The sequence below is a fragment of the Choristoneura fumiferana genome, chromosome 18 (assembly GCF_025370935.1).
Source record: "Choristoneura fumiferana chromosome 18, NRCan_CFum_1, whole genome shotgun sequence".
Classification (NCBI taxonomy): Eukaryota; Metazoa; Arthropoda; class Insecta; order Lepidoptera; family Tortricidae; genus Choristoneura; species Choristoneura fumiferana.
The window spans coordinates 4,630,008-4,657,420 of record NC_133489.1 but is presented as its reverse complement, the minus strand read 5'-3'; the positions used below and the strand labels follow the sequence as shown (position 1 = coordinate 4,657,420).

Sequence of the window (27,413 nt, the reverse complement as noted above, 5' to 3'; positions counted from 1 at the left end):
GTACAAAATTACATACAGCCTGTGACACATAAACAAGTGTAGCGATAGATAACTGTTGACGCACCAAAGTACAAAGAGTAAATGATGTGCGGGGCAGGCAGGGTAGCCAGCGTACAGGCTTGGTTAGCATGCGCAAGTTATATGTGCAGAAATTACCGGTCAGCACTATACTTACGAGTCACGGGCTATACAAGCTGAAATTGTTACAAAAATAATGCACTATCATCTACTGTATCAGTCTACTGTTTATTGAACCCATTTAGAATAATTTAAATAGTTTTACATGGACAACAATACAATAAAACATTTGAGCTAAATTCCAAGCAAAATATTTACAAATTAACAAAGGCAAAAAGGAATGAAACAACATTTCTTTTACTTACAATGTATAAGTCATATTTTTGCACATACATAATTAACATAAAGCTAGCTAATATTTGCAGTATAGCTATATAATATAATAACTTCTCACCCTTTCTAACTTATACAATATGTTTGAGAAATTAACTTAGTGCTGCATGGGATTCAATATCCGAGTTTAGTTGGTACTCATGGGCGATGGTGATCATTTCCCATCAGATGACCCGCTTGCTCGTTTTCCGCATAATAAAAAACAGGTCACAAAGACAACAAAATTTTCTATGCAGAGACAAAATGTAGGGTCCTTGTCAATATAAACTTATATGCCATACTCTGAAAGTTTGAACCGCAACACGACAGGGGCGCTAGTGCAGGGCAAGATGGCCAGTTCGGTGACGACGGCGGTGACCAGGCTGGGCGGCGTGACGTCATACATCAGGTTGAGCGGCGTAAGGTTACAGTTGGACCTCCAGTCCTTGAGCGGGGAGTTCGGGTCCGACTTGTCTATCAAGTCGTCGGGATCACCTGCAATGGGAAATATTGTTATGATTAATTGAATACGTACAAGGGCATTGATGTCTATACAGCCATAGCATCATATACATGTGTACAAAGACCTTATTGTTAGTCGCATAAAGGTTTATAGATATTTTTGATGTCTTAATAACATATTTAATATGTAAATGTACTGCGTGCCGCACCTTTATACAATACAACCAAGCTTCGTGCTGTACCCTTGTACAGCCACTGGTTGTTTGCTGTAATCTTAAACAGCCAGTAGTTGTGTACTGCACCCTACAGCCAGTAGCTGTTGCTGTACTCTTATACAGCCAGTAGCTGATGCTGTACTCTTATACAGCCAGTAGCTGCGTGCCGCACTCCTATACGATCAGTAGCTGTTTGCTGTAATCTTAAACAGCCAGTAGTTGTGTACTGCACCCTACAGCCAGTAGCTGTTGCTGTACTCTTATACAGCCAGTAGCTGCGTGCCGCACTCCTATACAGCCAGTAGCTGATGCTGTACTCTTATACAGCCAGTAGCTGCGTGCCGCACTCCTATACAGCCAGTAGCTGTTTGCTGTAATTTTATACAGCCAGTAGTTGTGAACTACACCCTTATACAGCTAGTAACTGTTTGCTGTACTCTTATACAGCCAGTAGCTGCGTGCCGTACCCTTGTACAGCCACTAGCTGTTGGCTGTAATCTTATACATCCAGTAGTTGTTTTCTGTACTCTTATAAAGCCAGTAGCTGCGTGCCGCACTCCTATACAGCCAGTAGCTTGTTGCCGCACTCGTATGGAGCCAGTGGTTGTGTGCCTTGCCCCTTGCCCTCATACAGGCAGTAGCCGCTACTCGCTACTGACCCAGCTCGTTGTGGTCTGCGGCGGCGGCCTGCACGCGCGCGGACACCTTGTGCGTCTCGCAGGCGACCAGCACGGGCACGTTTCGCGCGCGCGCCAGCAGAGCCGTCTGCGCGGTGCCGAGCGCGCCGCGCACCGACCCGTCCGCCAACAGAGCTTGCGCGCCCACTATCACTTTGCTTATCTGTAACAATAGTAGATTATTGTCGTAGCTGGAAGTAGGCAATGCTGGCTGAGTATGAGTATTAAAACGAGCTTGCGAGTCCGTTAACTAATACGAAGCCAGCAATTGCTATTCCAGCCGAGACTAATATAAATATTTTCTCAAAAATGTTGAATAATTCTGAAATAGAATAAATTTCTCAAAATATACCTATTATAAATTTAATTTTATTATATTTTTCTATGCTTTCCCGCCTTTTTCATTAAAAATAAACTGCAGGTGTAAATTTCCACCGATAAACCACAAGCTAATTTCAGACCTAATAGAAAAAGTCCGGAGTTCCAACAAAATATCTGATACCGGCCATTATTAGACTTGCTGTATACGACTTGTGCTAACATTTCCATGGCTCTTTTTTAACTTTAAAAAAAAAGTGTTTGATTGCGGCGCGCTAATTCATTATTGTTGAGCAGCGCGCCTGCAATCGTTTTAACTTTTTAATTTTTCGCTGACCATAAACTATGCACTTCACCTTCTGATATGTAAAGAATAATGTCAACTTTTACGGTCATTTTTGAGAATGTATATTGTTGCTTAAAGAAAAAGCGACACAAATAAAAAAAAAAATTAACGCATTAATCGCATTGTAGGGTCGCCACACACGGGCCACTGGCATATTTCCATTCGTTTTCATAGACTTTACATAGGCTCGCCGCACACGGGTTGACGCTCCACGCTACAAATTGACGCGTATAAAATTTATGAAAACTAAAGGAAATATGTCGGTGGCCGCGTTTTGTGTTTGTAACCAGTGGCCCGTGTGCATCATCATCATCATCATCAGCCGGAAGACGTCCACTGCTGAACAAAGCCTTAGAACGCCACAATGAACGACAACTCGCCACTTGCATCCACCGGTTACCCGCAATTCTCACGATGTCAGTCCACCTAGTGGGCCCGTGTGCAATGACCCTAAATTCTCAATAAGCTTCCCGATTTATATACCTTATAACCCAATTCGCACACTTTTTTGCAACTTATCTACATGTTTCGGGCCGGCCCGTGGTCCTTCCTCACCGTCTGCATGATATAGCTGACGCCGGTGATGTCCAGGTACGTGCAGGGCAGGCCGCGCGCCTCGAGCCGCCGCAACATCTCGCGGCCGTGCGCGTGCACACGGTTGCCGACCACGAACGTCTCGAACTTGACGCCTGCGTCCCACGCGTCGCGGAGTATCCGCTCGATTAGAGATGAACTAAAAATAAATAAATATTATAAACGGATTTAAAAAAAAACCTCTTTCTGTCGGTGGCTGATTGGCGCTAGACCTTTGCCACGCGTCGCCGCACGAAAAAAACGGCATCTGTATGCGGGACATTTGAAATTAGATTGACGTAATATTTTTGTAAACTAGATGAAAACCCGGCTTCGCTCGGGTAAAATGTTAGACTCATAATAACATGTTTGAAAAACATTTTTTGCCAGTGTAAAGACTGTCGTACCAACTTATCGAAAAATCTGACGTATATTCCCAGCCTTAATATTATCACAAACGTACTTTCACAGCTAACGTACGTATCGGTATTTCTCTAGTAGATATTTCTCCTAAATCTTACTTGCCCAAATAACTATGATGTCTCTGTCTCATAATCAAAGAAATTAGACCTAAAGGGCCCCATATACGGAACGATTCGTCTGTACGATCGATCTGATGAAAATCGACGAATCGTACCGTGTGCGGGACCCTTAAAAGGTCACAATGGAGAACGAAATGCAAACCTGTGACACCTGTGACACGTGATAACGTGACACTAACGCCACTTTGATGTGATGACTTTGACATGTTTACTTCGCAACGCCATTATATACTTAGTAATTTATTCAAGTTTATATTGAAAATACTCGATAATCCGAATTTTCCGCCTACAAGTTGTCGACTCGGATTGACTAATTTTTTACGCTCTTCAATTTGATGTGCATTTCGTTCGAGTCTACCGTACCCTTTGACGAAATTATTAATTGTAAATAAGTATTAGCCGGAGATAAATTATCATCGTTCATCCACCATTACCTCTCATATTTTTTTCTAGAATTTTTTACCGTACAACGGCAAAAACTACTAGACACTGGCAAAATTGTCCTCCGATGGACAGAGCCATATTTTTTTAAAGAAACAACAACAACAACAAGTATTAGCCATTGTAAATAGATATTGATATTAGTATGTAAACGCACCTCGCTGCGTATATTGCGTGAGTACTCACTGAGTAAAATGGAATGCATCAATATATTTATCATATTCATGGATTAAAGTATATATTATATTATATGTCTGTCTAGCCTTCGCCTTACAGTGCATTAAGCGAAAACTTTAAGCTCTAGACCGAGGTTTGTCATCTAAGGCCACTGTTCAATTCCTAATCTCCTCACCATCCGTAGGTGAGTATTTTGTCTCCGTCGTTGATCTTGTTCCGGACGGCGATGCTGATGGCTTCACCGGCCATGTCGATCTGCTCGCGGATGTAGCGGTCAATCTCTTCGTGCAGCGTCTTTTTAGCCTGCCAATAGCACAAAGACAGTATTTTTTATAATAGCATATTAGGTGGTATCCGTTCATTTCGCAACTAACGCGTGGCAACCGGATTCATTTCGCAACTAACGTTTGGTAACCTGATTTATTTCGCAAACTCTAAAACTGTACATATTTCAGGATTTATTTCAGGGCCATCGTGTAGAACCCTTTAGGTTAGGTTAGTTTTATAAAAATCCTGAAATATTTACAGTTACAGAAATATTAAACAGTTGCGAAATGAATCAGGTTGCTAAACGTTAGTTGCGAAACATTAGTGAACCATATTAGGTATCTCACTGCTGGGAAGAAGCGTCCCTCTCTGTCTATTTATCTCGATCAGCATCCGCCCTGGGGTAGAGCAAGAGGAGGTCACTCTATACTCGAGCCCAAAATTAGGCGAACTAGATTGACAACTGAAAATGTTACAAGACATAGCAAACAAATAGGCATAGGAATGTGTCGATACAAATTTGTCGATATAACCTTGTGTAGACGCGGAATGAAAATGTTTGTCACTTTTGGACTTTATTTTCATAGCTTTAGGCCTGAAAACGACAAAAAGGATAACAACAAATAATAACGTAACGAAAATTTCACAATAACGGGAATAGTTCCAAGCAAGCCGATGGCATGAAATATATAAAATATCAATAAAACAAAATGGCGGATGGCGTCCTTACCGCGCGATGTTCAAATTTTTTTTCGAAATCTTTCAAAAAAAAGTCATTATTATTTCGTATTGAGTTTTTTTCAAAAATGGATTTTAAGTTTTTTTTTAAATATCGATATATATATTACAACACTGGTGTAACTGTGGCAACATTTGCGTGTAATGAACTGTCAAGTTGGTTCGCCTAATTCTGGACTCGAGTTATATGCGTCAGAAGGCAAGGGGCGCCATTTTCCAGATTCCTGTGCAAAGCAAAATTTTGATGGCGCCTTTTGAGAGGCGGAGGAGCGGGATAAACAATCTCGCTCTACATTGATCAAGGGCTAGTGCCAGCGCTGATTTCAATATTTCGTAAAACGTGCAAAATCATCCCGTCATCTTTTTTTTGTTTTGATTTTTGATACAACCTAATATGCGTCCACCAACGAGACCGGCGAATAACCTGGTTAAAGCCGCAAGCTCACACGGTGGAAACAGGCCACTTCCAAAGGGCATGGGGGTCTATACTATAGGGGAGGCCTATGTCCAACAATGGACATCCTACGGCTGACATGATAATGATAATCTTGATGATGATGATGATAAGGGGTGCGAGGCGGGTAACCACCTCGTGTGCTCGCGGTACGTTCCCCTGTGGTATACGACCTTAAAAGAGAAAGAGAAAAGTAATGGTTGGGCCGGGGCCGATGCACCTTAGGCAACTACGATCAACAAAACAAAGTTTGGTCCCTGGTGGAAGTTAAAAATTAACGTTTAATGCGTTAATAGAATGACTCACGTCAAACTCGTCGACGTTGTGCGGCAGCTGTGTGAGGTGGTGCCTAAAGAACTTGACCGCGTTGGTTTGCGAAGCGGTCGGTTGTCGCATGGCCCACAAATACTCCAAGCTGGCCGCTAGGTGGGCCTCCAAGCCGCGCGCGTATTCCGTGCGCGCCGGAAGGATGTAATCTGACACCATCTGACAAAAAAAAATGTGATCAACATTATCTAACAAAAGTTTTCATATGACTCAACATTATCTGACCAAAGTTTTGAAATGATTCCGCGACTTATCTAAAGCAGGGTTTCTCAAACTTATGGCTCCACGTACCCATGTTAAAGTTTATAGACGACAGCGAACCCCTAAACAAACAAAGTAATAAAACTGGCTGTTGGAGAAACTAAGTTTTTTATTTCAATCATCATGATAATATAAGTATATTATTTATTTCAATAAAAGGTAACAAATATAGGGTTTTGCCAACGAAAATATTAACCGAAACAAACAACAACAAATAACAAACAAATAAGTACTTAACAAATTTGGAGTTGAAATAAAAAATACAAAAAGACTCCAAAAACCAATCTTAATCATCTTGCCAGTCTTGCAGCCACCATCACGTAAACCTTGTCGCGAACCCCCTACCGTCGAATAGCGAACCCCTAGAGGTTCGCGTACCCCACTTTGAGAAACCCTGATCTAAAGTATTGAAGTGACTCAACATTATCTGATCGAAGTTTCGATGCACACATCGCCATTTGACAAGTTTTGATGGGACTCAACTCTATCGAACAAACATTTTGATGTCGAATAATATCATCTGACAAAAGTTTTGATGTCACTCAATACCATCTGACAAAAGTTTTGATGTGACCCAACACTATCTGACAAAAGTTTTGGTGTCACTCAATACAATCTGACAAAAGTTTTGATGTGACCCAACCGAACACTATCTGACAAAAGTTTTGGTGTCACTCAATACAATCTGACAAAAGTTTTGATGTGACCCAACACTATCTGACAAAAGTTTTGGTGACACTCAATACCATCTGACAAAGTTTTGATATCACTCAATACCATCTGACAAAAGTTTTGATCTTACTTAAGTTTTGTCAGATGATGTTAAGATTCTGTAATGTATAAAACAGTGTTCGTCTTGGGTCGACTACGGCTGCAACAGTACCTTCTTTAGGGCGTCGAGCAGTGCGATACACCTGGCGTTGGAACCGGTAACTACTCGCGATGACAGTTGCACGCCTAACTTTAAAATGGCGGGATGGAGACTGCAAGTAACAATACAAGAGTAAGTGATAGAAAAACAAAAATAACCAAGACAATTATTGAATTATTTTTAGCAATGGTAAGTATCACAGAATAATTAAAAGTACAATTATAACTTTTAAATCAGTAGGTCGCAATTGCCATCACTATGTCTTTATCGTTGTATCTTTCTATGTTTTGCTAATCTCCTCAAATTTACGATGCTTACTTGGAATTTATAGCGATTTTTTGCAGAGCTTCCTTGTCAGACTCTTCGTACAGGTGTTGGAACCAATTAACCCTCTGCACTTGGGGCTTGGATTTGGCACGATCTAATGTTTTTGGCTTAGGTGACTTTTCCTGAAAAACAAATGCATACAGTTATCACCTTTAATTTAAACGAGCAACCACCATGTATTTGGGGGATATCGGAAACAGCTCCAAAGATTTCGATGGAGTTTTCGGGGATGAAAAATCGATCTTTAGTCTGACCGAGTTTTAGCCCAAGCGGAACACTCGCCACCTCCGGTGCCATAAGCCAAACATGCGCTTGGGGCAGACGCGTGTACAATACAAACACGTCTAACAGACCTCATGATCCTAACTACATCTAGCAATATCCCACGTGTCACATGACACATATTGACCCAATTTGACCAGGCAATACCTTATCCTTAGCTGCTGGGGTTGCAGCTTTGGGTGGGGGCTCCTTAGGTTTCTCCGCGGGCTTCTGCGCCGCCTGCTTGGCCGCTCTCTGCGCTTCTTGCTTCGCGCGGCGCTCCGCTTTCAGCTCAGCTTTGCTTTTGCTAGACTCTTCAGGCTGTTGGCGAGACGTACTTTAACCAAAGCTAAAAATATCATTGCTATTGGGAACTTGCATGCCAATGGTTGGGTTAGGGTATGGTCGTGCTCTGGGTCATGACTCACTACTGTCAAAACAAGTAAAAATGTTTTTGGTGAAATGAAAGGATACCCGGTGTCTTTAAGAGCGTTTATACCTGCTGAGCTGGCAATGTTGCATTTTTGTTAGTTTTTCTCGATTATTTCATAAACATTGAATGAAAATGAAAAATGTTCTGTGATAGAACACTTCTTAATATATAAGTTAATGTGTCTACTCCAATAATTATTCGAGATAAACTTTTATATTTACCTTAAAAACGAATCAATGTTTATGGCCGGTTTTTAAAGAAAATAAAAGTCTATAACGAATAATTATTGGAGTAGACACATTAACTTATATATTAAGAAGTGTTCTATCAGACAACATTATTAATTTTCATTCAATTTTTATAGAATAATCGAGAAAAACTAACAAAAATGCAACTAAATTTGTAAAGTTTGAAATGCATAACAGTATGGTGTTGGTGATACTTATTTTAATTTTTTACACATTGAATATTAGACTGACGAAAAACTAATAATTCATTGACACGCCAGCCCTTAAATGAGACACTATTCTATTAGTCTTAGGGCTTGTTTCACCACTCATTGATAAATGTGATGCTGTCTCTGTCTGTCGCATAAAAGTCACCAAGGAGTGGTGAAACACATCCCTAACCCTTAATAAGGTAAAGGCGATTTAGCGACCACATGCATTGATTTGGAAATTCAACCTTATTGTTTTAGTAATAAGTTACACTATTGATTGTTATTATTGAAAATACTACTAGCTTTAAAAATATCCTTTTTCAGGTATTTATTCGATAGCATACTACAACAGAATCAAAAGCAGCATTCTGTTGTAGTATGCTCCAATATATTGGGCCTTATTAAGGGTTAATCTTTTTAGATTATGTTTTTACTTGCATCAAGAAATAACTTTACCTAGATGGGGCTCTGAAGCATGAAATCCAATGCAAAATACAAATGCTCATTATGGAATGAATTATACAAATTCTATTTTTTTTTTGTATAGGTTTTATTATTGATACAATAGTATTATTTACCTTGTTAACTTCCAGATGTATAGCCTGCACTTTGGCAGTGACATCTTGGACTTCTTTGGCTACATTAACAATATCTTTCAATGTATTCACCACATCTTTTACAGTCATGTTTTCATCAACTTTGGGAGCATCACCTTCTGAACTCTTCTTCTTATTCTGTTTTGCAGCTTTCTTAGCAGCTCTTTCTGCTAAAATTTGCTCTTTAGACTTAATTTCTACATCTGTAGTTGCTTTAACTTCATTAACTGGTTTTTCAACTGGTTCAATTACATCTACTTTAACGTCTTTTCCTAACTCTTCTGGTTTACCACCCGCAATTTTATCTTTTCCTATAGTTTCCTTGGTTTCTAGTGGAACAGCCTTATCCACTTCATCTTTGCCTTTAACAGGGCTTACTTTCTTAACACCAACTTGTGTTTTGTCTGTAACTTTTACCTCAATTGTTTCTTGAACTTTGACATTTTCATTAACTTTCTTTCCTTTTTGCTTGGCCAATTTCTTAGCTTCCCTGGCTGCTTTGACCTCTTCTCGAGATTTCTCTGTTGATGACATTGTTCTAGTACCTAAATCTGTTACAGCTTTGGGATTTGCTGGCTTGTTTATGTTTTCACCTTTACATTTAGTTTTAATTGGTAAAGGATCTATTTCGAGTACAAGGGAGCTGTTGGTGGCTTGTAGGAAGGAGATGTCACGCCGGATGCTGTCAATGAAGTTGATGGTTTGTTGGTTTATGGAGGACGTAGCTGTGCGCGCTGCGTGAAGCTTCTTGCGCCTGATGCGCCGCTTCTGTGCTGTAGTCAGCTCCGGGGAGGCTACTTCTGGGCTGCCCTCGGAGTTGGTCTGTACATACATGCTTTGTATGAGTAAAATGTATCATAATTGGTAAAGATATGGACAACTATTTATGATGTGATGTGCCTAAAAAATATTGGAACAATCAGGACAGGCTTATGTATTATTATTATGTAAACGTAGAAAATGTTGGAAGTAATATAATGGATATACATAGAATACAACAACGAAAATTCGGCCATGTCAATATTATGCTAAAATAAATTTGGGTAAACCATTATTCGGCTTATAAAGAATTATGCCGAACTAAATTTCGACAAGTTTAAGATTCGGCGTAAATAAATTAGACGAAACCTGTTATGCGTAATCAGTTTTGGACATTAAAAAGTATGCCAAATCTATCAAATGGGACAATTTTGCCAGAATCATATCAGTAGTAAGTCCAATTTTAATATTAGACAAATCCAGTCTTACTGCTGATACCTATAGTATGGTGCAACCATGGGTGCAACATTATAGTGATTGTGTTGGAAATGGAAAACCTTTAACAATATTGATTGCAGTATAATTTAGGTAAAAGCAATCTTATCAAGTGATTTTTCAACACCAATTTAAACATCAGATAGAAGAAATGATGTAATATCATTGCAACATTCATAACAATATACAACAAAATAAACAAAAACCAGCTTTAACTGTCAACATACAAGACAATTATTATTAACATCTACTTCTTATAAACTCTATTTTCCACTAATGCAATTTTTAGTAAAAATATTAGGACAGATTGAATTTGATATAACAATAAAAAATACTAAAACTACAGAGTACACAACACAGGTAAGATATTTTAAATGTGATATAAAAGAATTGTTAAACACAATAATAACAGGTATATTACACGATTTGTATTTCTTTTTATCAAAGTATCACAGGGTTACAGACAAAATACTTTGAAATTATTAAAGGTGTCATAACCTCAAAAACCGTGACACATCATAGCCATTGCAATGAAATACCTTGGACAAAACCATAGCTGCAATCCTCAGTAAGCTATAAAACAAGTTTACATGAGAGAAATTCACAAATAATACCTCATTTAATAATACAAGAAAGTATAATATGAGTTGCTCCGAACTTCTGTTACTAACCTCTTTTTATGACAATCAGACTGGTAATATCACTAATATTTAATGTACCGTGGAACCTGAAATGCAAGGTTACTAGATTGAGTATTCAAGTAACTAATATTATTGTGTTTATTTGAAAGAAATACCCAAAAAAACATTGAAAAAAATAAGAATAAGTATAAGTACCTCTGCAAATGTCAAAGTCAATTCAACATCAAGTTGTCATTTGAACATGACAGTAGCAAGTTGTTGTGTTGTGTGTTGTGTTTTCATTCTTTACAAGATTTATATTAATTAAGCTACTTTTCAATACGGATTCACGGATTCTAACTATTGTAAGTCCTAAAATATTTAATATTTATTCAGGGTACTGAATCAGAACAAAAAATATGTTTAATGTGTTGTGAAAAAAGAGATTAGTTATAATAAATAAAATGAGTTGTACTCTATAACATTTATTAAGTTTTAATCCTCATTTCGAGTAATATAAACCGCTAAGACATTATTTTCTTAATTATAATTTAAGAATTACAATATCTAAACAATTTTTCTGCACATGGCAAATTTTAACGTACCTTACTGCGAAAAATGCCGCGATTCATATACAGCATGATGCTAAAAATATAAATATATTTTTATCTCTTGTTCTTGTTCCTAAATGGGCTCCAGCTGATTTAAGATTACGTTTTTTCTTTTATCTGAATCCATAAACGCTTTAAGTATTGTACTATACTCAAAGCATAAACGTCAGCAAAATAGTACTATATGTCCTTAATACATAATAAAAAAAATGCATCGTGTCGTAATGCAATTATTTTATTGATGTTGTATTATAATATAAACAACAATGCAATATTTCATGACTATGTATACCGAGCGGATGAGATTTGAGATTTTATCCCGATCCCGTGGGAATATCTGGATAAAAATTAAAAAGTAGCCTGTGATATTCCAGATGTCCAGCTACCTACGTACCAAATATCCTTCAAACCCGTACAGCCGTTTTAGCGTGAAGGAGTACAACACACACACACACATAAAATACGACAATAGCTATTTTATTTATTATTTTAAGAACACATACAGTCGTACGTACATCAATGAGTATACAGGTAAACCAAAAACAATATAAAGATCTCGAGGTTCATTAATATTCATAGGTACTAAAAGTTATTTAAAACTAATGTGAGCACTTAAATAAAATAAAAAAAAACAAAACAGGTTTGGTGAAAGATAAATGTTGATAAAAACACTATACAAAATGTTGCCTGACTAATTTCTTGAGAGTAACAAGCGAACTCGCAAATGGGTCAATATCATACAATTGTTCATTAATTAACCGAGGAACTCGTCTGAAAAAAGTGTGTTTAGTGTAGTTAGTACGAGCAAAACTGACATGGAACAATCTTCGAGGACGCAAGGAGGGACATGGAATATTAAAACTTATACTTTCTAAGAGATCTGGCACCTAATTTCAATTTTTTAGATTTTGAAAAAGAATATCAAATCTAGATAAAGACGCCTATTTTTGACTGAAAGGAAATCGAAATATTTTGAAGATTTTATTGAATTATCAAAATGTTTACCAGTCACTCTGCTGACTTTAGGAAAATACTTTGAATACTCTCTAACCGATCAATATGAATTTGGTACAGAGGAGTCCAAACAGAAGCAAATTCTTAAATACTTCTGACAAATGAGTAAAATAAAATCTTAAGGGTCTGTGGACGCTTGAACGGTTTACCTATTCTAACATTCTAAGTATCATTCCCAGATTTTTGTAAGCTCGTTTACAAATATTGTTTATATGAGTTATAAAATTCAATTGGGAGTCCATGGTGACACACAAATCTCTGATGGAGGACACACGACACGGGTTAAACATTTATCATTTAAGACATAATCAAATATAATTGGATCGCTAATAACAAAACACTTACCGGTATTCAAGTACAGGTGATTATTAGAACAATAGTTAAAGAAATTATCAAAATCCTGCTGCAAATAGTGGCAATCAGCATGAGTGGCGACAGCTTTATAAATTTTGGTATCGTCAGCGTAAATTATATGCCCTGAATTTCGGAAACATGTAGCTATGTCGTTTACAAAAAGAACAAAAAAAAGTGGACCCAGGTGAGACCCCTGGGGGACTCCAGAAGGGATAGGAAGAAACCCAGATGTAAAACCCTTTAGAGCAACTGCCTGATTTCGATTAGTTAAATAAGATTTGACCCATCTAAGTATTTCCCCGTGCATACCGAGCTTCTGAAGTTTAGTAATCAGCCAATTATGGTTAATTCTATCGAAACATTTTGAAAAGTCTGTATACACCGCATCCACCTGCCAACCAGAAGAAATTTTATTTAAGATAAATTCTGTAAAACAAAGTCCACACTCCTACCTTGACAGAAACCATGTTGATATTGTGAAATATGTTGACAAAATGCAGCCATAATTTGTTAAGTTACTTGACCAAGGAACAGCTAGATACAGGCACCTATCAGTTGCTTGCAACTACCTGCCTGATAATTTATATAATAATAATAATTTACCAAATATATTTAGCTTACTGATACCCCAGTAGTTTGTAACAAGATGTGGGTCACCACTTTTAAAATTGGTGTACTTAATTAAAGCATTTTTCCAAAGAGTAGGAAAGTGGCCACTTGATATGGACTTTTGGAAAATTATTGTTAGCGGCATCGTTAGCTCACGAGCACAAGATTTAATAAATAGTGGGTGAATTTTATCAGTACCACTCCCTTTATTAACATTCACTCCATTTAATAATTTGAAAACAATGTCCTCTGTGATGTGGACAGAGCATAAGTCAATAATTGTATCTTGTTGTGCAATGAGGGTGAAAGATCAACAGCACTGGAAGGAACATCAATAAAACCGAATTAAAATAATCATTAAAAAAGTTACTTATAATATTACCATCACTAGAAGTTTCCTGTTTATAAGACATGTTATCGGGCATACTATTAGAAGAAAACTTAGATTTCTTGAAGGACCAGAAATGGGAGGGACAACTATGAATTTTATTTTCGGCAAGAGAGAAAATTATTGTGACATTCGGTCTCCAGCTTATGCTCTTTCTTCCTCAAGAACACAAATTCTAAATCATCTTGAGGATTACCATACATTTTCCAACTTTTATGAACTGCGCGTTTTTGCTTTTTTGTGTAAGCAGGACCAATCAATATCAGATAGTTCCCCACGAATTTTCTCATAGTCCCCAAGAAAGAATAAAGGCTTTAACGACTCATAAGGTGTAAGTAGTGGAAAATATGAATAAAACGACAAAGTCAAGGAGATTTCTAACGCCTTGTGGTGAGGATCTTCAGCGGTGAGTGGAGCGGGAGAAGCGACTACGGTACACTGCGCGTTAGTCATAACTAAGTCTAAACAACGCCCATTAATATTAGCACACGCATTAGCTATATACTTATCTAAGTATTCATTATCGTCATTACTTTGAAAAAATCTCGTATGTAAAATGAATATGTCAACAAAATTCAACCTTGACGTAGTGTTTATAAAGTTCACTGGGAATAATTATCTTTTTGAGTTATTTTTTTTTTAAGTAGTGACGTTATGTCTACGAAGTTGATCGACGAAAGGGCTAAAATGAAATAATGAGATCATTGCCACATTTTTTTAATTATTTCTACACAGGCAATTGAACTAAAGTGTATATGAATGAGTAATAATGATTAATTTCCACATTTATATTCCCCTATTAGATTACTACAGTTAAAAGATAATACATATATCAAGATTCTAATATCTATAATAAACAGCGGTCTCGCTGTTGTACCTAACTCATGATACTCCTTTTTTTTTAGCATGAGAAAGAAGGTAAGCTATCTTGACGTGTATTTTTATTGAAAAACACTAGAAAAATGAGTCGTGGCAAATATGTAATAATAATAATATAATATTTAAAAAACCCTTTTTCTAATGCTAAAAAAACTTAAGTATTATCGCTTATTCAACTGGCTAGCTAATCATGGTCTGATTTTTTCTAGCGTATGTATGTATTTTCATATTATTTAGAGACAGGATGACAAAATGCCACTGAGAGCAGATTACTCTTATATTATAAATACGTTTGTAATTTTTCTACCAAATATTTCCATAAAAATAAAAAAAAACAAATAAAAATATAATTATCTTGTACGTAAGATTAGAACCACTTAATAAACATGCGAAGGAGAAATATCGTACTGCGGAATATAAAGAAGAGGTAGATAATTTTAGCAACATTATTGTTTACAACAAAACTACCTATCTTAACAACAAAAATTGATGGTAAGGGTTCTGATGTAATTAAAATGCTTAAAACTAACCTTAATCAGTAATAATTGGCACCAAAAATGCATTTGAAATGTTATTCAAATAAAACTTAGTTTAAAATCATACACATTATGATTATGAAACTACTATTCATTAAGATAAACAACAGCCCCGTGGTTCGGAGCTGTTGCGAAAACATAAGCATTCGCATTATTCTTATCAATTTTGCAGTGCTTATCGTAAAATTCTTCTTTCAGTATTTCAATATATTTCTCCAAGATTTTCTTTGGACATAGTGCAACAACACAACCTCCCCAACCGGCTCCAGTTAAACGAGCATGTACTCCCAATTCGCGAGATATTTCAACTATTCGATCTAAGTTTTCATGCGAACACTCGTACAGATTTTTGAGACTTTCGTGACTTCCTGACATTAGTTTCCCTAAAATAGATAAAGTATCTTCAAGAGTGTATTCAGTCAATCCGTTGGTATCGTGCCCGTTTGTGCTGTTTGTTTTTCCATTGCTTGTTAAATTCATACAAATATAACGGAAATCTTCTACTCTCATTGCTTCTTCATACACGTGTAAAGCACGCTGTCTCAGTTTAAATTCAGTTAAATGTTTTGTATTGGGTGTAAGATACAAATTTTCTAATTCATCTTCGTTTATATTTAAAATGTCACAAACTTCTGATTTAGAGTAGTATTCTTTCGGCAAATTATCACAGACCAGCCGTATCATGTCTTTTAAGCTTTTCCCAATTTTTTTCTGTGCTTCACTGAGAGTAATAATTTTCTTATCCTCTGGAATACCATTTAGAGCCGTTAATATTTGGGCTGCAAGCCGACATTCTATAACACGCCGATTAAAATCGTTGGTGGCAGCTTTATTTGCTTCTGCTAAACTATGTGCTACGACAAAAACAGCATCCTCGGGAAGCCCAACTGATGTAGCCTGAAGTGGTTGGAATGTTATGTATTGAGCAGACAATTTCTCGGCAAGGAACGCAATGGCTTGATCCATTCCTCCTCCTTGAGTACCAATGTATCTTTCGCTAGAAGCACATAATGCGGCAATCTCAGTTTTGCTCAAAGAAATATTTTGAGCATGAAGAAATGACAGACAAGCTGCACTTACAAGGGCAGACGAGCTGGAGAGGCCTGAGGCAGGAGGAATGTTTCCATCAATATAAAGTTGCAAGCCCTTATTCATCTTATTGTGTAAATACTCCAAAGCTCCCTTAATTCCACACAATATATAACTGTACCAAAACGGTTTCCCATTGACATCCGGCGTTATCACAATGTCTTCAAAAGTTGTGAGTTTTGTATCAAAACTTTTGTATTTGCTGTTGACATTTCTTAGATGCAGTTCTGGTTCTTGTATTAAGCTTGCCGCAATTAAAATATCTTGTTCTAATGCCATGGGCAACACTGGGTAGCCACAGTAATCAATATGTTCACCAATAATATTTACACGGCCCGGTACTCTTACATAAAATGAAGGCTTTGTTCCGAATTCCTCTTCAAAAAGACACGATAAACTATTTATTCTCTCGTCACAAGGCGTGTTACTAATGATTGGTACAGTATCGCACTTTATTTCATTCCCCATTTCCGCTGACATTATTTTGTCGAAACTATAAACGACTGAACCCAACTGAACCGCAGCGCTGCGATATTAGAACTGATTTCTGAAAAATATTTTTATCAGTAGAGTAGGTAAGTAGTAGGATTTACCGCCACTGAACTGCAAACTTCACTCTGCATTTGTTACCCGAGTAGGTAGAATGTAGAATCACAATTGTTATCGAGAAGTTGCGGTTGATTGTTCGCAAATCGCAACAAGGTTGGTCGTCTGAGTTCTAAGAAATTTACGTACGAATCGCGTAAACTATGAACAAAATTTGTACGGCTTCGTAGATAACGCTTTAAAAATAGCAAAGTAATTTAACCTTATCTGGTTATAAAGAGCTCTTGTTATAATAATAAAACTGTACTTAAATAACATAACCTAAAAGTAGGCCTAATACACATCAACTGGATGACGTCTTCATTGCGCTTCTTGCCCGGCTGATGGTGCGAGTCGAATTTACAGTTAGAGGACAGTAAACATGTTATCAAAACTAGTAGGTATTCACTTAGCTCTTAATTCTCGTATGACTATGACCGTAGACAGGTATGCTATAGTTAGCCGCAGTTCTCGCATTTTGTGACTTATTTACAGTTTTACAGCTGTTTAAATAAATGATTTTGATTTTTTATACTTCTTTTGTCTGTAATATAATACCTACCTACGTTTTGAATTGCATGTGCGCAAATCATGATATATTATTTTAAAATACATACCAAAATGAATGTAATTGCTTTGGAATATAGTCTAATCCGTTCCGCTATAAATACTTTATTTTATGATCCATTTTTTTTTCATGACATACTTGTATCAGTATCAGTATGTATAGTTTAATTTTATTATGAAACTAGCTTTTGCCCGCGGCTTTGCTCGCGTTAAATTTGGGGTAACATACATTTATTTTTTGCTATCTCTTTTTCGTGTTTTGATTGATTTTTCGGAGGATTACATGAAAATACAAATCAGACACGTTGTAGGTTGCAAATTTTGGAATTCAAAAATCAACCTACATACGTAATTATAACTCGTCAAAGCTGTTGAAAAGCTGTTTCGCTGATTCAGGGGTGGAATTTTAGGAAACGTTAAAGTACTACGCGTTTCTTTTGCCCGCGCTTTATACACGATATAGTATATGATTATATATATGCAGAGAAATTGTATAGTTCACGCTGAGAGACACGTTGTAGCTTTCTATAATTGAAAGAATTTGGAAAATCTGCCCCGAAATTGAATTCAATTAATTTTGTTCTGCGGAAATTTTGTATTTAAAAAAAATGTGTCAATCAGAGATAGTGTAGGTAGCTATCTATTTGTAAAAGAATTATTTAAATCGGCTCAGTAGTTTCAGTGATTACCCCCAACCACAGACCCCAACAAACAAAGTTGAGATATTTTCCTATACAATGGGATTTTCTAAAAATCTTTCCCTAGTGCACCTCTTTATTACTTTAGGTCCACCTATGCCAAATTTTAAGTCTCTAGCACCAGTAGTTGTGTGTGGCTATGTGTTGTCTATCAGTCAGCCAGTCATGGTACTGTTCAGGTAGGGTTAGGTATAGAATTATAAAAAAAACTATATTACATAATGAGTTGATTGGTTTGGCGTTGGTATTTAATGTTTAATTTCGTTTTTTTAGAGCATATTTAAGCTATAGCATGTTTTTGAATGCTTTATTTTCATATTTTTAGCTACATGTATATTTTATCTCTCAAGTGATGTGTACATCAAAACTGAACGTACACTATTTATTGAAACAGGCAGGTTACTTTGCATAGATCAATTCAATGAACCAAAATAATTAGTTTGTTTACCCGCGACCTTATTATACGTTTATGCAAGAAATGTGTGTTCATGCAGTTCCTCAACTACTAAAACGGCTCCAACGACTTCGTGGAAATTTGGTATGTAGGTGTAATCGGTAGTAAAGTGTAATCGATCTAGCTTGGTTTTATCTCTGGGAAAATCATCTCTGCTGAGGACCTGGGTTCGATTCCCAGCGCTGGTCTCTTTTTCTGGTTTTTCAGTGCATCCATGTTTCAGTTTTTATTTTCGATTAAGTAATTGACTAAGGAAGGATGTTAAATTGTGTGTTTGTATCACTTTCACGCTAGAACGGCGTAACGGATTTGAATGAAATTTGTTATGTATCTGATAAATAAGTATAGGTAGTTCTTGGAAATAACACAGACTATTAAGGGGCTCCTAGACGGGCTATATTTTCACTGCAATTTGTGGCCGGCAACTATTGGTGTCCCTCACTTACTCACATGTTAGACAGGGACACCAATAGTTGCCGGCCACATATTGCAGTGAAAATATGGCCCGTCTAGGAGCCCCTTTACAAAACACATAGACTAGTATTTTGTGTCCCGATATTCATACGGGAATCATGACAATCTTAACGGTTAAATCTAAAGACATGAAATTTGGCATGGATATCCTTTATGGGAAACAAATAAAGATCACGAAGAATGCCATAATATGAAATTCTGAAATTTCATTTCATCGGATGTAATGACTATGTTGTGAGCGAAGCCACGGGTAAAGAACAAAGTTTATAAACAAGCCTCATACACTACCGCATATCAAAATATACAGTATACCACGAACGTATGTACATACAACGAACTACCTATTAACAACATGTCGAGATAATTATTTATTGCTTAATATCCGTTTAATCGGAGTGTTCAGTTCATATCACTTAGGTGTGTAAAAAGTAGGTAAACCTACGCAATGGAGTACCACTTGTGACCACTATCAAACTTACATTGTGCACATAACATAAAATATACTGTAGCTAAATGTGTCGCTGATAGGCGCATTCAATTACTGTTGTAAATTATTGAATGTAATAACACTTACTGAAAACTGAAAACAAGCAATTTAGAGTGTAATGCAATAGTCTAACTAAACTTAAATATTGAGTTATTGTCTTAAACATAATAACAATGTTTAATTAAGCAGTGGTATTACATAATAGTTATAGGTAATTTCTGGTGCCATGTACAAAGCAACTTGATTCGTGAATGTCTAGACTAGAATATATTAGAATTACAACTAAGCTATGAATTATAATTAGCATTCACTTGCGTAAACCATTAGTCCTGGCAACCGAATTGAAATTTCGGAGTTTAAGTAGAAAATTTTCACGAGAATTCCTAAAACTTACATCGTGGCCTTCGTTTACGTTTGTACGAAGAGCACCCATGCAAAGTTTAATATCTTTTGACTTGGTTGTTATGTTACGATTTTGATATTTTACGTGGGAATTTTGGGATAAAAGTAGCTTAATTTGTTATTCCAGAAGGCAAGTAAATTAGATCTAAATCCGTTCTGCCGTTTAAGCGTGAAAGAATTAAGAAATAGTACACACTCGGTCATGAGAACAAACTTTCGCATAATAAAAAATATTAGTAGGATTAAATCATTTGCTTGCCAACTTCATCTAGTAATTAAAAAAAAACAGTGTTAAATGGATTTTCATACAATATTACTCCCTTGCCAGGAGGGCAGTAATTTAATTCCATACAATGTTACAGCCTACATTTTCGAGAAGGTTTAATAAACGACTTTCAAGTCTTTTATCAGGGTAATATTTGTACAATTATACTAAAAATAACTGAAAAATTAACAAAGGATCCTGGAAACTACGGAATTATGTAGTTAAATTGAATAATCATATTTGACATTCAATACTTTACTCAAGGTGGGTGCTTAAGCTTAATGGAACATGCTGTATAACTGGTGTCAGGTGGATGCATTACCAAATAAACAAAGATTTGTCACTTTGTACGTAAAAAAGACTCTGTCAAAGCCACATCCAACTTTCTTCTACTTTTTTCTTTCTTTTTGAATACCTTCGGCATACTTACCAAAGGTTAAAGCAATAATTAATTTGATTGTGCTGGGTCTCGGCTGGGTTAAGAAATCAAAATTCCCGTTAAATTGTCGCAATGTTCGAGATAGCTTTAAAACTTTGCCATGGACTACACAATTTCAGAAAGTGAGATAGAAAACAAATATTTGCTTGTAGGTGAATAGCGGTAACCTTCCTTCGATAAACTGTATAATTTTCTTTTCTGATAATATATGCACAAATCACAAAGGTAAACTATTTCAAAATTAATTGCCCACCAAGGCCACCTATCTTTTCTTTAGTCTTTTATACCTAGCTTTTGACAAGAAGGCTAACGTTTTTGGCGACATTTGTCGCCACCAATAACGTTAACATAGTACACACAATGAATGGTCAGGATTTCTTAACGGAAACCTGGCGACAAAGTCATCTCCTAGATTGTGTATGAGCATAGAAGGATGAGTCGACCGGGTGTATGGCAAATAATACCATACATTACACCTTCATCTATCGGGATAGTGTCACTTCCCTTTGTGATTATACAATAGCATATATTCCACCGGACCTTCTAAGTATTTCTCCTTGCATACAAGTTATAGAACAGCCGAGCGTGGCTCGGTATCTAATCGCACATTTCTTGGGGGCCCCAGTGTGACCGCAACGGTCACATTCACTCGCCACAACTACTTGTTGCTTGCACATCTACTACCTAGTAGGTCCGGGATGTAAGCTACGGTCGACTAGCTCCGGTCTGAGTACTTCTCGTACCCTGGTGATTGCAAACACACCTGCCGGACGCGAGGACGTTGTCCTCACGAGGACCTCCACCTTCCCCAATAGTCCTGCCTCGGTTGCTCCATCAATAGTCGACCGCGCCAGTGTGCTGCCGGGTCACACATCCAGTAAGCAACGGGCTCAATGTACAATGTCCTTGATTACTGACAGTGCATAGTATCGCAAGGTAGGACACTCATAACTAAGTTCTCTAGTTGAGCCTCGTCATCATTCTATGGACCCATATCACAACGATCGACATAATAATAGAACAGTGCAAAAACTCACCCTTAGGAAGGAACTTCGGCTTTATCCTCTTTTATAACACGCCAACTTCGTTTCTCACTCATTCGCGTCACACGCGCCTTTTATCAACCTTCCCCGTGCACTTACGCGCGCCATCTACCATAGTGCCAACATACAAGTTAGTCAAAAACAAAATCAGTGTTACCATATTACAAAGGAGATAAATTGACATTACTAGAGTTGACACTTACCAACTTTTACATGGCGACTCGCGCTGTGCGCGACACTCCCAAGAGGAGAAAAAGGTGAGATGTCAATTGAGTAAGGTGAGCAAGTGACGCGTCCACTCAAGGATTTTGTCCCTGGCGCGAACGGCTGCAGCTCTCTTACTCCTTTCCTCTGCCTCCACTGGGAGATCCTTAAGTAGTGGAAGCTCATCAGCACTAGTGACCGTCACATCCTCTGAAGTGCTTAATTCTTCAGCTGTCTGAGTACGAGGTTCATTAACCTGGTCGGCTACGCTTTGTTCTTGTTCCTCAACATCCACCGGATGGCTTGATGCAAGTGATTCTGTCTCTTCCGCTTCGGTTTCTATAGCCATTTCTGGTGACGTTCCATCCACCTCTAGAGGGTAAAGATGTCCGATGGAACGAGTGAGAATAGAGTCGCCCACGTTAACTCTAGCAGCTCTGCACTCCCCATCATGACCCTCACTTAACGAGTCAATTCTTCCAACCTTCCATAGCTGTCTGTTCTTTAGGTCAGATTTAATCTGGACAAGGTCTCCTACCTTCGGCGTGCGGTTTGACTTGACTCTGGGTTGCTTGGGTGTATGTTTATATCTTTCCCGAAGGCTCGCCAAATATTGGTTAGAAAACATTTTCTTAAATTCTTCTAGGATTCTGAGCCCTCTCTTCCAACTTGTAATTAGGTCGGCCTTGGTTACCGTACCCTCTATTGGTACTTCTACCGCTGATGGCTTCATTGACAGACATTTCCCTAGATTCAAAAAGTCTACGGGCCTTAGGACATGATCTATCTCTGGACCGACCTTTGTTAACGGTCTCGTGTTGAGGACAGCTTCTATTTCCTTTAAGATAGTGAGTAAATTGCTGTCGTTGAGTGAGTGCTTTTCCAAGGTCCTCTTCAGGCAGTGCTTCACTAGCGCCATGAGTCTCTCATAGTAACCTCCGTGCCATGGCGCCAGTTCTGGTATGAACTTCCAAGAAATATTGTTCTCAATACAGTATGGTTTTTGTATCACTTCGGACACCAGCTTGAAACAAGTCGTATTGTCGGAGTACAGTTTCTTAGGTATAGCTCTGTTTGCTGCGAATCGTCGTATTGCCAAGAGACACTCCTCAGCTGATAAATCTTTAACAATTTCGAGATGGATAGCACGAATCGTCAGACATGTAAATAGCGCTACCCATCTCTTCTCCTTGCCTATCGCTGTGTTGATAAAAAGGGGTCCTAAATAGTCTACTCCCGTATAAGTAAACGGGCTATTATAATTTACCCTCTCTGGTGGTAATGCTGGTGCGGCCGGTAGTCTATAAGGTCCCCCTCCGTGTTTGATGCATTGTGGGCACTTCTGGATCACTTTTAGCACCTGGGGTTTTCCTGTGGAATCCAGTATTTTTGTCTGATGAAGTTCAGCGTATGTGACGCTCCCACGTGATAATTCCTCTCATGGGTCTCCTTTATAATTTCATTTGTGAATTCGCAGTTTTTTGGGAGTAGAATTGGGTATTTCATGTCATAGCTCCAAGTCGTATTTGACATACGACCACGACATCTGAGGAGTCCGTCCACGTCTAAAAAGAGATCCAAATTTCTTGATAAGTGGGTCTTCTTTCCACTGAGCTCATCTGGAAAGTGTTGTGCCTGCAATTTCTTTATCTCGGTCGTAGCTTTGGCTATATTATCATTCTCTGGATGTATGTCGGTGTCGGTGAACTCTGTATGTTCGCCCGTGTACTCACACTGCATGGGTTTTTCCAGTCTTACATCCTCCATTTCTTCGTCATTTATTTCAGGATTTCCTGGGCTTCCGCCCTGGCCCTCCCCGACTGAAAGGAAAGTCGTATGTGTCTCATAGCATCTGTTTTCGGGCCAGCTGTGTTCGTTCTTCTGTAGGAATTCTGGGCCGCTGAACCACAGTTTAATTTTTTCTTCAAACAATTCTGGTCTTGTTGCAATATCAGCTGGGTTCGACTTAGTGTGTACATAGCACATTTCTGTGTGAGGATGGTTCTGCTTAATTTCTTTCACTCTATTAGAGACGAACGGGGGAAGCAGTTTATTTGACTTCATCCAGCTAAGTACCACTAAACTATCTGTCCACAGGAATTCCTTTTCCACAGAGAGGTCTAGATTTTGTCTCAGGTACTTTAAGAGTCTACTGCCAATTAAAAACCCAAGCAATTCTAGTTTAGGGATTTTTAATTCCTCTTTATCATTGGTCTGCGATATCCTAGACTTTGCCATTACAAATGAAACTGTGCTTTCTTCTTCATTTATCGCTTTCAGGTACACCACTGCTGCGTAGGCATTTTTTGACGCGTCTGTAAAACAATGCAGATGGTATCTTACAGGGGTGTCTGCTGTGTCCGATCCGATGTATCTTGGTATCTCAATGTTCGTTATGATGTTCAATTTTTCCAGTGTCTTTGATATTGACTGAGTTAGATCCGTAGGTAGTTTTGTATCCCACTTCACCTTCATCTCACAGAGGTTTTGGAAGATAAGTTTCATTGACAAAATGAGTGGACACACAAATCCACATGGGTCGTATATCCGTGCTAAGGCTCGCAATACTCTTCTCTTAGTGTCCACTGGTGTGTCCATATTAAAGTGACTTTGCGTAACCTTCAGCTTCAGCTTGTCTTCCTTGACATTCCAGTTTAACCCAAGCACCTTTACATTATCACCTTGATTGGCACGGAGTGTTTTAGGGGTCAACTCCATGAACTGTTCATCGTTAGAAATCCAGTCTCTAATATTCATGGATAATTGTCCGAATGCTGATCGGGTTTGATCGAAGATCTGTGTGGCCTCCTCTGTTGAATTAGCGCCGGTTACCAGATTATCGACGTAACACCTTTCCGCTATTGTCTTCAATAGTGTTTCATTAGAATGGCTCAAGTGATATCTAATTGTAGCCGTCAGTAAGAATGGACTCGATATTATTCCAAAGGGTACTCTACAAAAGCGTAGGCACAGTAGATTCTCGTCATTCAGTGCCTTTCCTATGTCTTTTACCCACAGGAACCTCGTGACATCGCGATCTTCCTCTTGAAGCGCCACTTGTAAGAAGGCTTTCTCTACGTCTGCTAGCAGTGCAATTTTCTTAGTACGAAACTTTATCAGTAGAGCGGTTAAGTCTTCGAGCATAGATGGGCCGCTATAAAGGCATTCATTGAGGCTTTTATGTCCAGAAGTCTTTGCAGAGGCGTCGTAGACAATTCTACCTGGCTTACCCTGCTGTTTCACCATATGATGAGGTAAGTAGTGTATGGGATGATCAGTCCTATCTGCCCTTGGTTAACGATTTCTATTATTCCCAGTTCCAGTTGTTCTTTCAGAATAGAGTCGTATTCTCGTGTAGTCACCATATTGTTCCTCTTCAGTATACTTTTTAGGCGTCCTAGAGCCAGACCAAAGTTCGTTGGTAAGTCCGGAGGGTAATGGATCCAAGGCCATTTAACTTGGTACCGGTCGTTGTGATATTTCACTGTATCGTTAAAGTGCCGGACTGCTTCTTCTTCTCTGGTTACCTTAGGGGAGTCAGTAATACCGATATTTTCTAATGACCATAGAAATTTTACGTCTATATTCCTCAAAGGCAGGTCGGGCTCAGTGAAGTATGGACAACTTGTGACATGACATTGGCAGTATGTGTTTACAGCCAGTGTATTATTAGGTGTTGTATGTTCTTCCTCAACAACTCTACCAGAGAGTACGTAGCCAAAGTCTGAGTCCAGAGCATATAAATCATTTGCTAATTTTATCCTTGAATTTCGCATAAAGCTAGTACAGTAGTCGTTTCCAATCAACAGATCAATAGTTTCTCCAACAGAGTCATCATCAGCAGGTAGATCTATATGAGGATTGTTTACTTGAGCTATGGGTAAACTGTCTGTGATGTGAGGAACAATGTTCACCCTTATATCCTTTGTAATCCCACGTTTGGTTATGATGGTGATGTCTGCTGATGGACTTGACATTTCCTTTGGGTTGACTGCTCCAAATGTATATACTAAAAGATTGTCTTGGCTATCTGGAACAAGTTGTAGGATAGATGATTTCTTTGCTGTTATATAGCTCCTCTGGCTGCCACTGTCCAATATCAGTCTGCAAGTCCGCTTATAATCTTTGTTGGGGTTTTTCGCTTGTATTACTGCCGTCTGTAAATATGTAACATTGTTAATATTTGTTACATAGCATTTGCTATCTACCAAGGGATTGCTTGTATACTGCGGGCGCTCACCTTTAGCCTTTGTACACAGCAGCTGCAAATGGCCTCCACCACAACGGAAACAGGTCACATCCCTTTTACATTGCTCCGCCTGATGATTATTTCTTAAACATTTAAAACACCTGCCCACCAGCTTCTTCTTACGTGCCTCAATCGTGTCAAATTTTCTGCAATCCGCACTATGATGATTATTCATATTACAAAATAAGCATGGTTCTTCTTTTTTTATTTATTGGTGCATCCCGGTGATAGTCGCCTTTCCTTTACGGTTTTCTTGTCCCTTTTCACGCTTGGAATATGTTGGATGATGCTTCACACCCAAAATTGCGTCGCCACCGCGTATTGCTGGTCTTTCAGTTCGCATATGAAGCGCTTTCATGGTGTGGGTAGTTGTTGTAAGATCACTAACAGAGCTTTCCATCGCTAGTATTATCCTTTGTAGACCCTCTCTAATGTTGACATGTCATTTTATGGGTCTAACCTAGTTAGGTACTCATGGATCACCTTCTCTGGAAACTTACTTAATATTGTAGCTCTCAGGTGGTTACCATTTATTGGTTCGCCCAGTTTCGCCAGTACTCTAAGGTGACGTTCCACTTCGTCTAGAGTCCGTCTGCAGCTGATTGCGCTATATTCCGCTTTTAGGGGCCTTATTTAAGCAGAAATAGTGGCATCATTTAGAACATCATCTGCCCCAAATCTTCTTTCAAACTGTCTATGGCTATAGGATAGTTGTTACCCGTTATTGCTAGACCGGCCACTCCTTCTAAACCACCCCTCCAAACAGCTCACTAAAAATACGCTTAGCTTGTCAGCGGGCGAAATATTTTCTCATGTATATTTGTAGTAAATCTACCAAAATTCACTCCATCTTAGGCGGTCCCCATTGAATTTAGGTAGTTCTAGTTTAGGTAATCTTGCAGTTGCCAAATGTTCACTATTATCTTTGGGTTTGAATAATCAGCTTCATTAAGAGCACATTCAATATTAGTACAGACCCCCTCCCTTCTAACTGAAGGCATAGGCACCTTCTATCAAGTGCAATTTCGGGGCTGTGGATTTCGATGTGTACTCTTTTACCTCGACATCCAGCTTTCC

General features: G+C 38.2%; 2 protein-coding genes and 1 pseudogene across 3 annotated transcripts in view; all 3 read right to left on the bottom strand.

Moving 5' to 3' along the window:
- The window catches only part of LOC141437549 (acyl-coenzyme A oxidase 1-like), a 67,723-nt gene that overhangs the window by 34,549 nt on the left and 5,761 nt on the right, over positions 1-27,413 (bottom strand). The window lies entirely within an intron of this gene.
- Positions 10-25,366, bottom strand: eIF2Bdelta (eukaryotic translation initiation factor 2B subunit delta). 2 transcript variants are annotated; one of them, XM_074100979.1, is made up of 10 exons: positions 10,909-10,938; positions 9,098-9,937; positions 7,816-7,968; positions 7,378-7,508; positions 7,072-7,171; positions 5,907-6,086; positions 4,317-4,444; positions 2,964-3,141; positions 1,727-1,907; positions 10-885 (listed from the first exon to the last, which is right to left on the bottom strand). In XM_074100979.1, exons 1-10 carry the CDS (start codon positions 10,921-10,923, stop codon positions 680-682), a joined length of 2,112 nt encoding a protein of 703 aa, XP_073957080.1. In that variant the 5' UTR covers positions 10,924-10,938; the 3' UTR covers positions 10-679. The 2 variants fall into 2 exon arrangements, 1 of the variants encoding a protein (XP_073957080.1); XR_012452399.1 differs by lacking the exons at positions 10-885; positions 1,727-1,907; positions 2,964-3,141; ... (4 more) ...; positions 7,816-7,968; positions 10,909-10,938 and adding exons at positions 21,878-21,991; positions 22,087-25,366 and having other exon boundaries at positions 9,862-9,937.
- Positions 14,667-17,540, bottom strand: LOC141437550 (N-acetylgalactosamine kinase pseudogene; annotated as a pseudogene).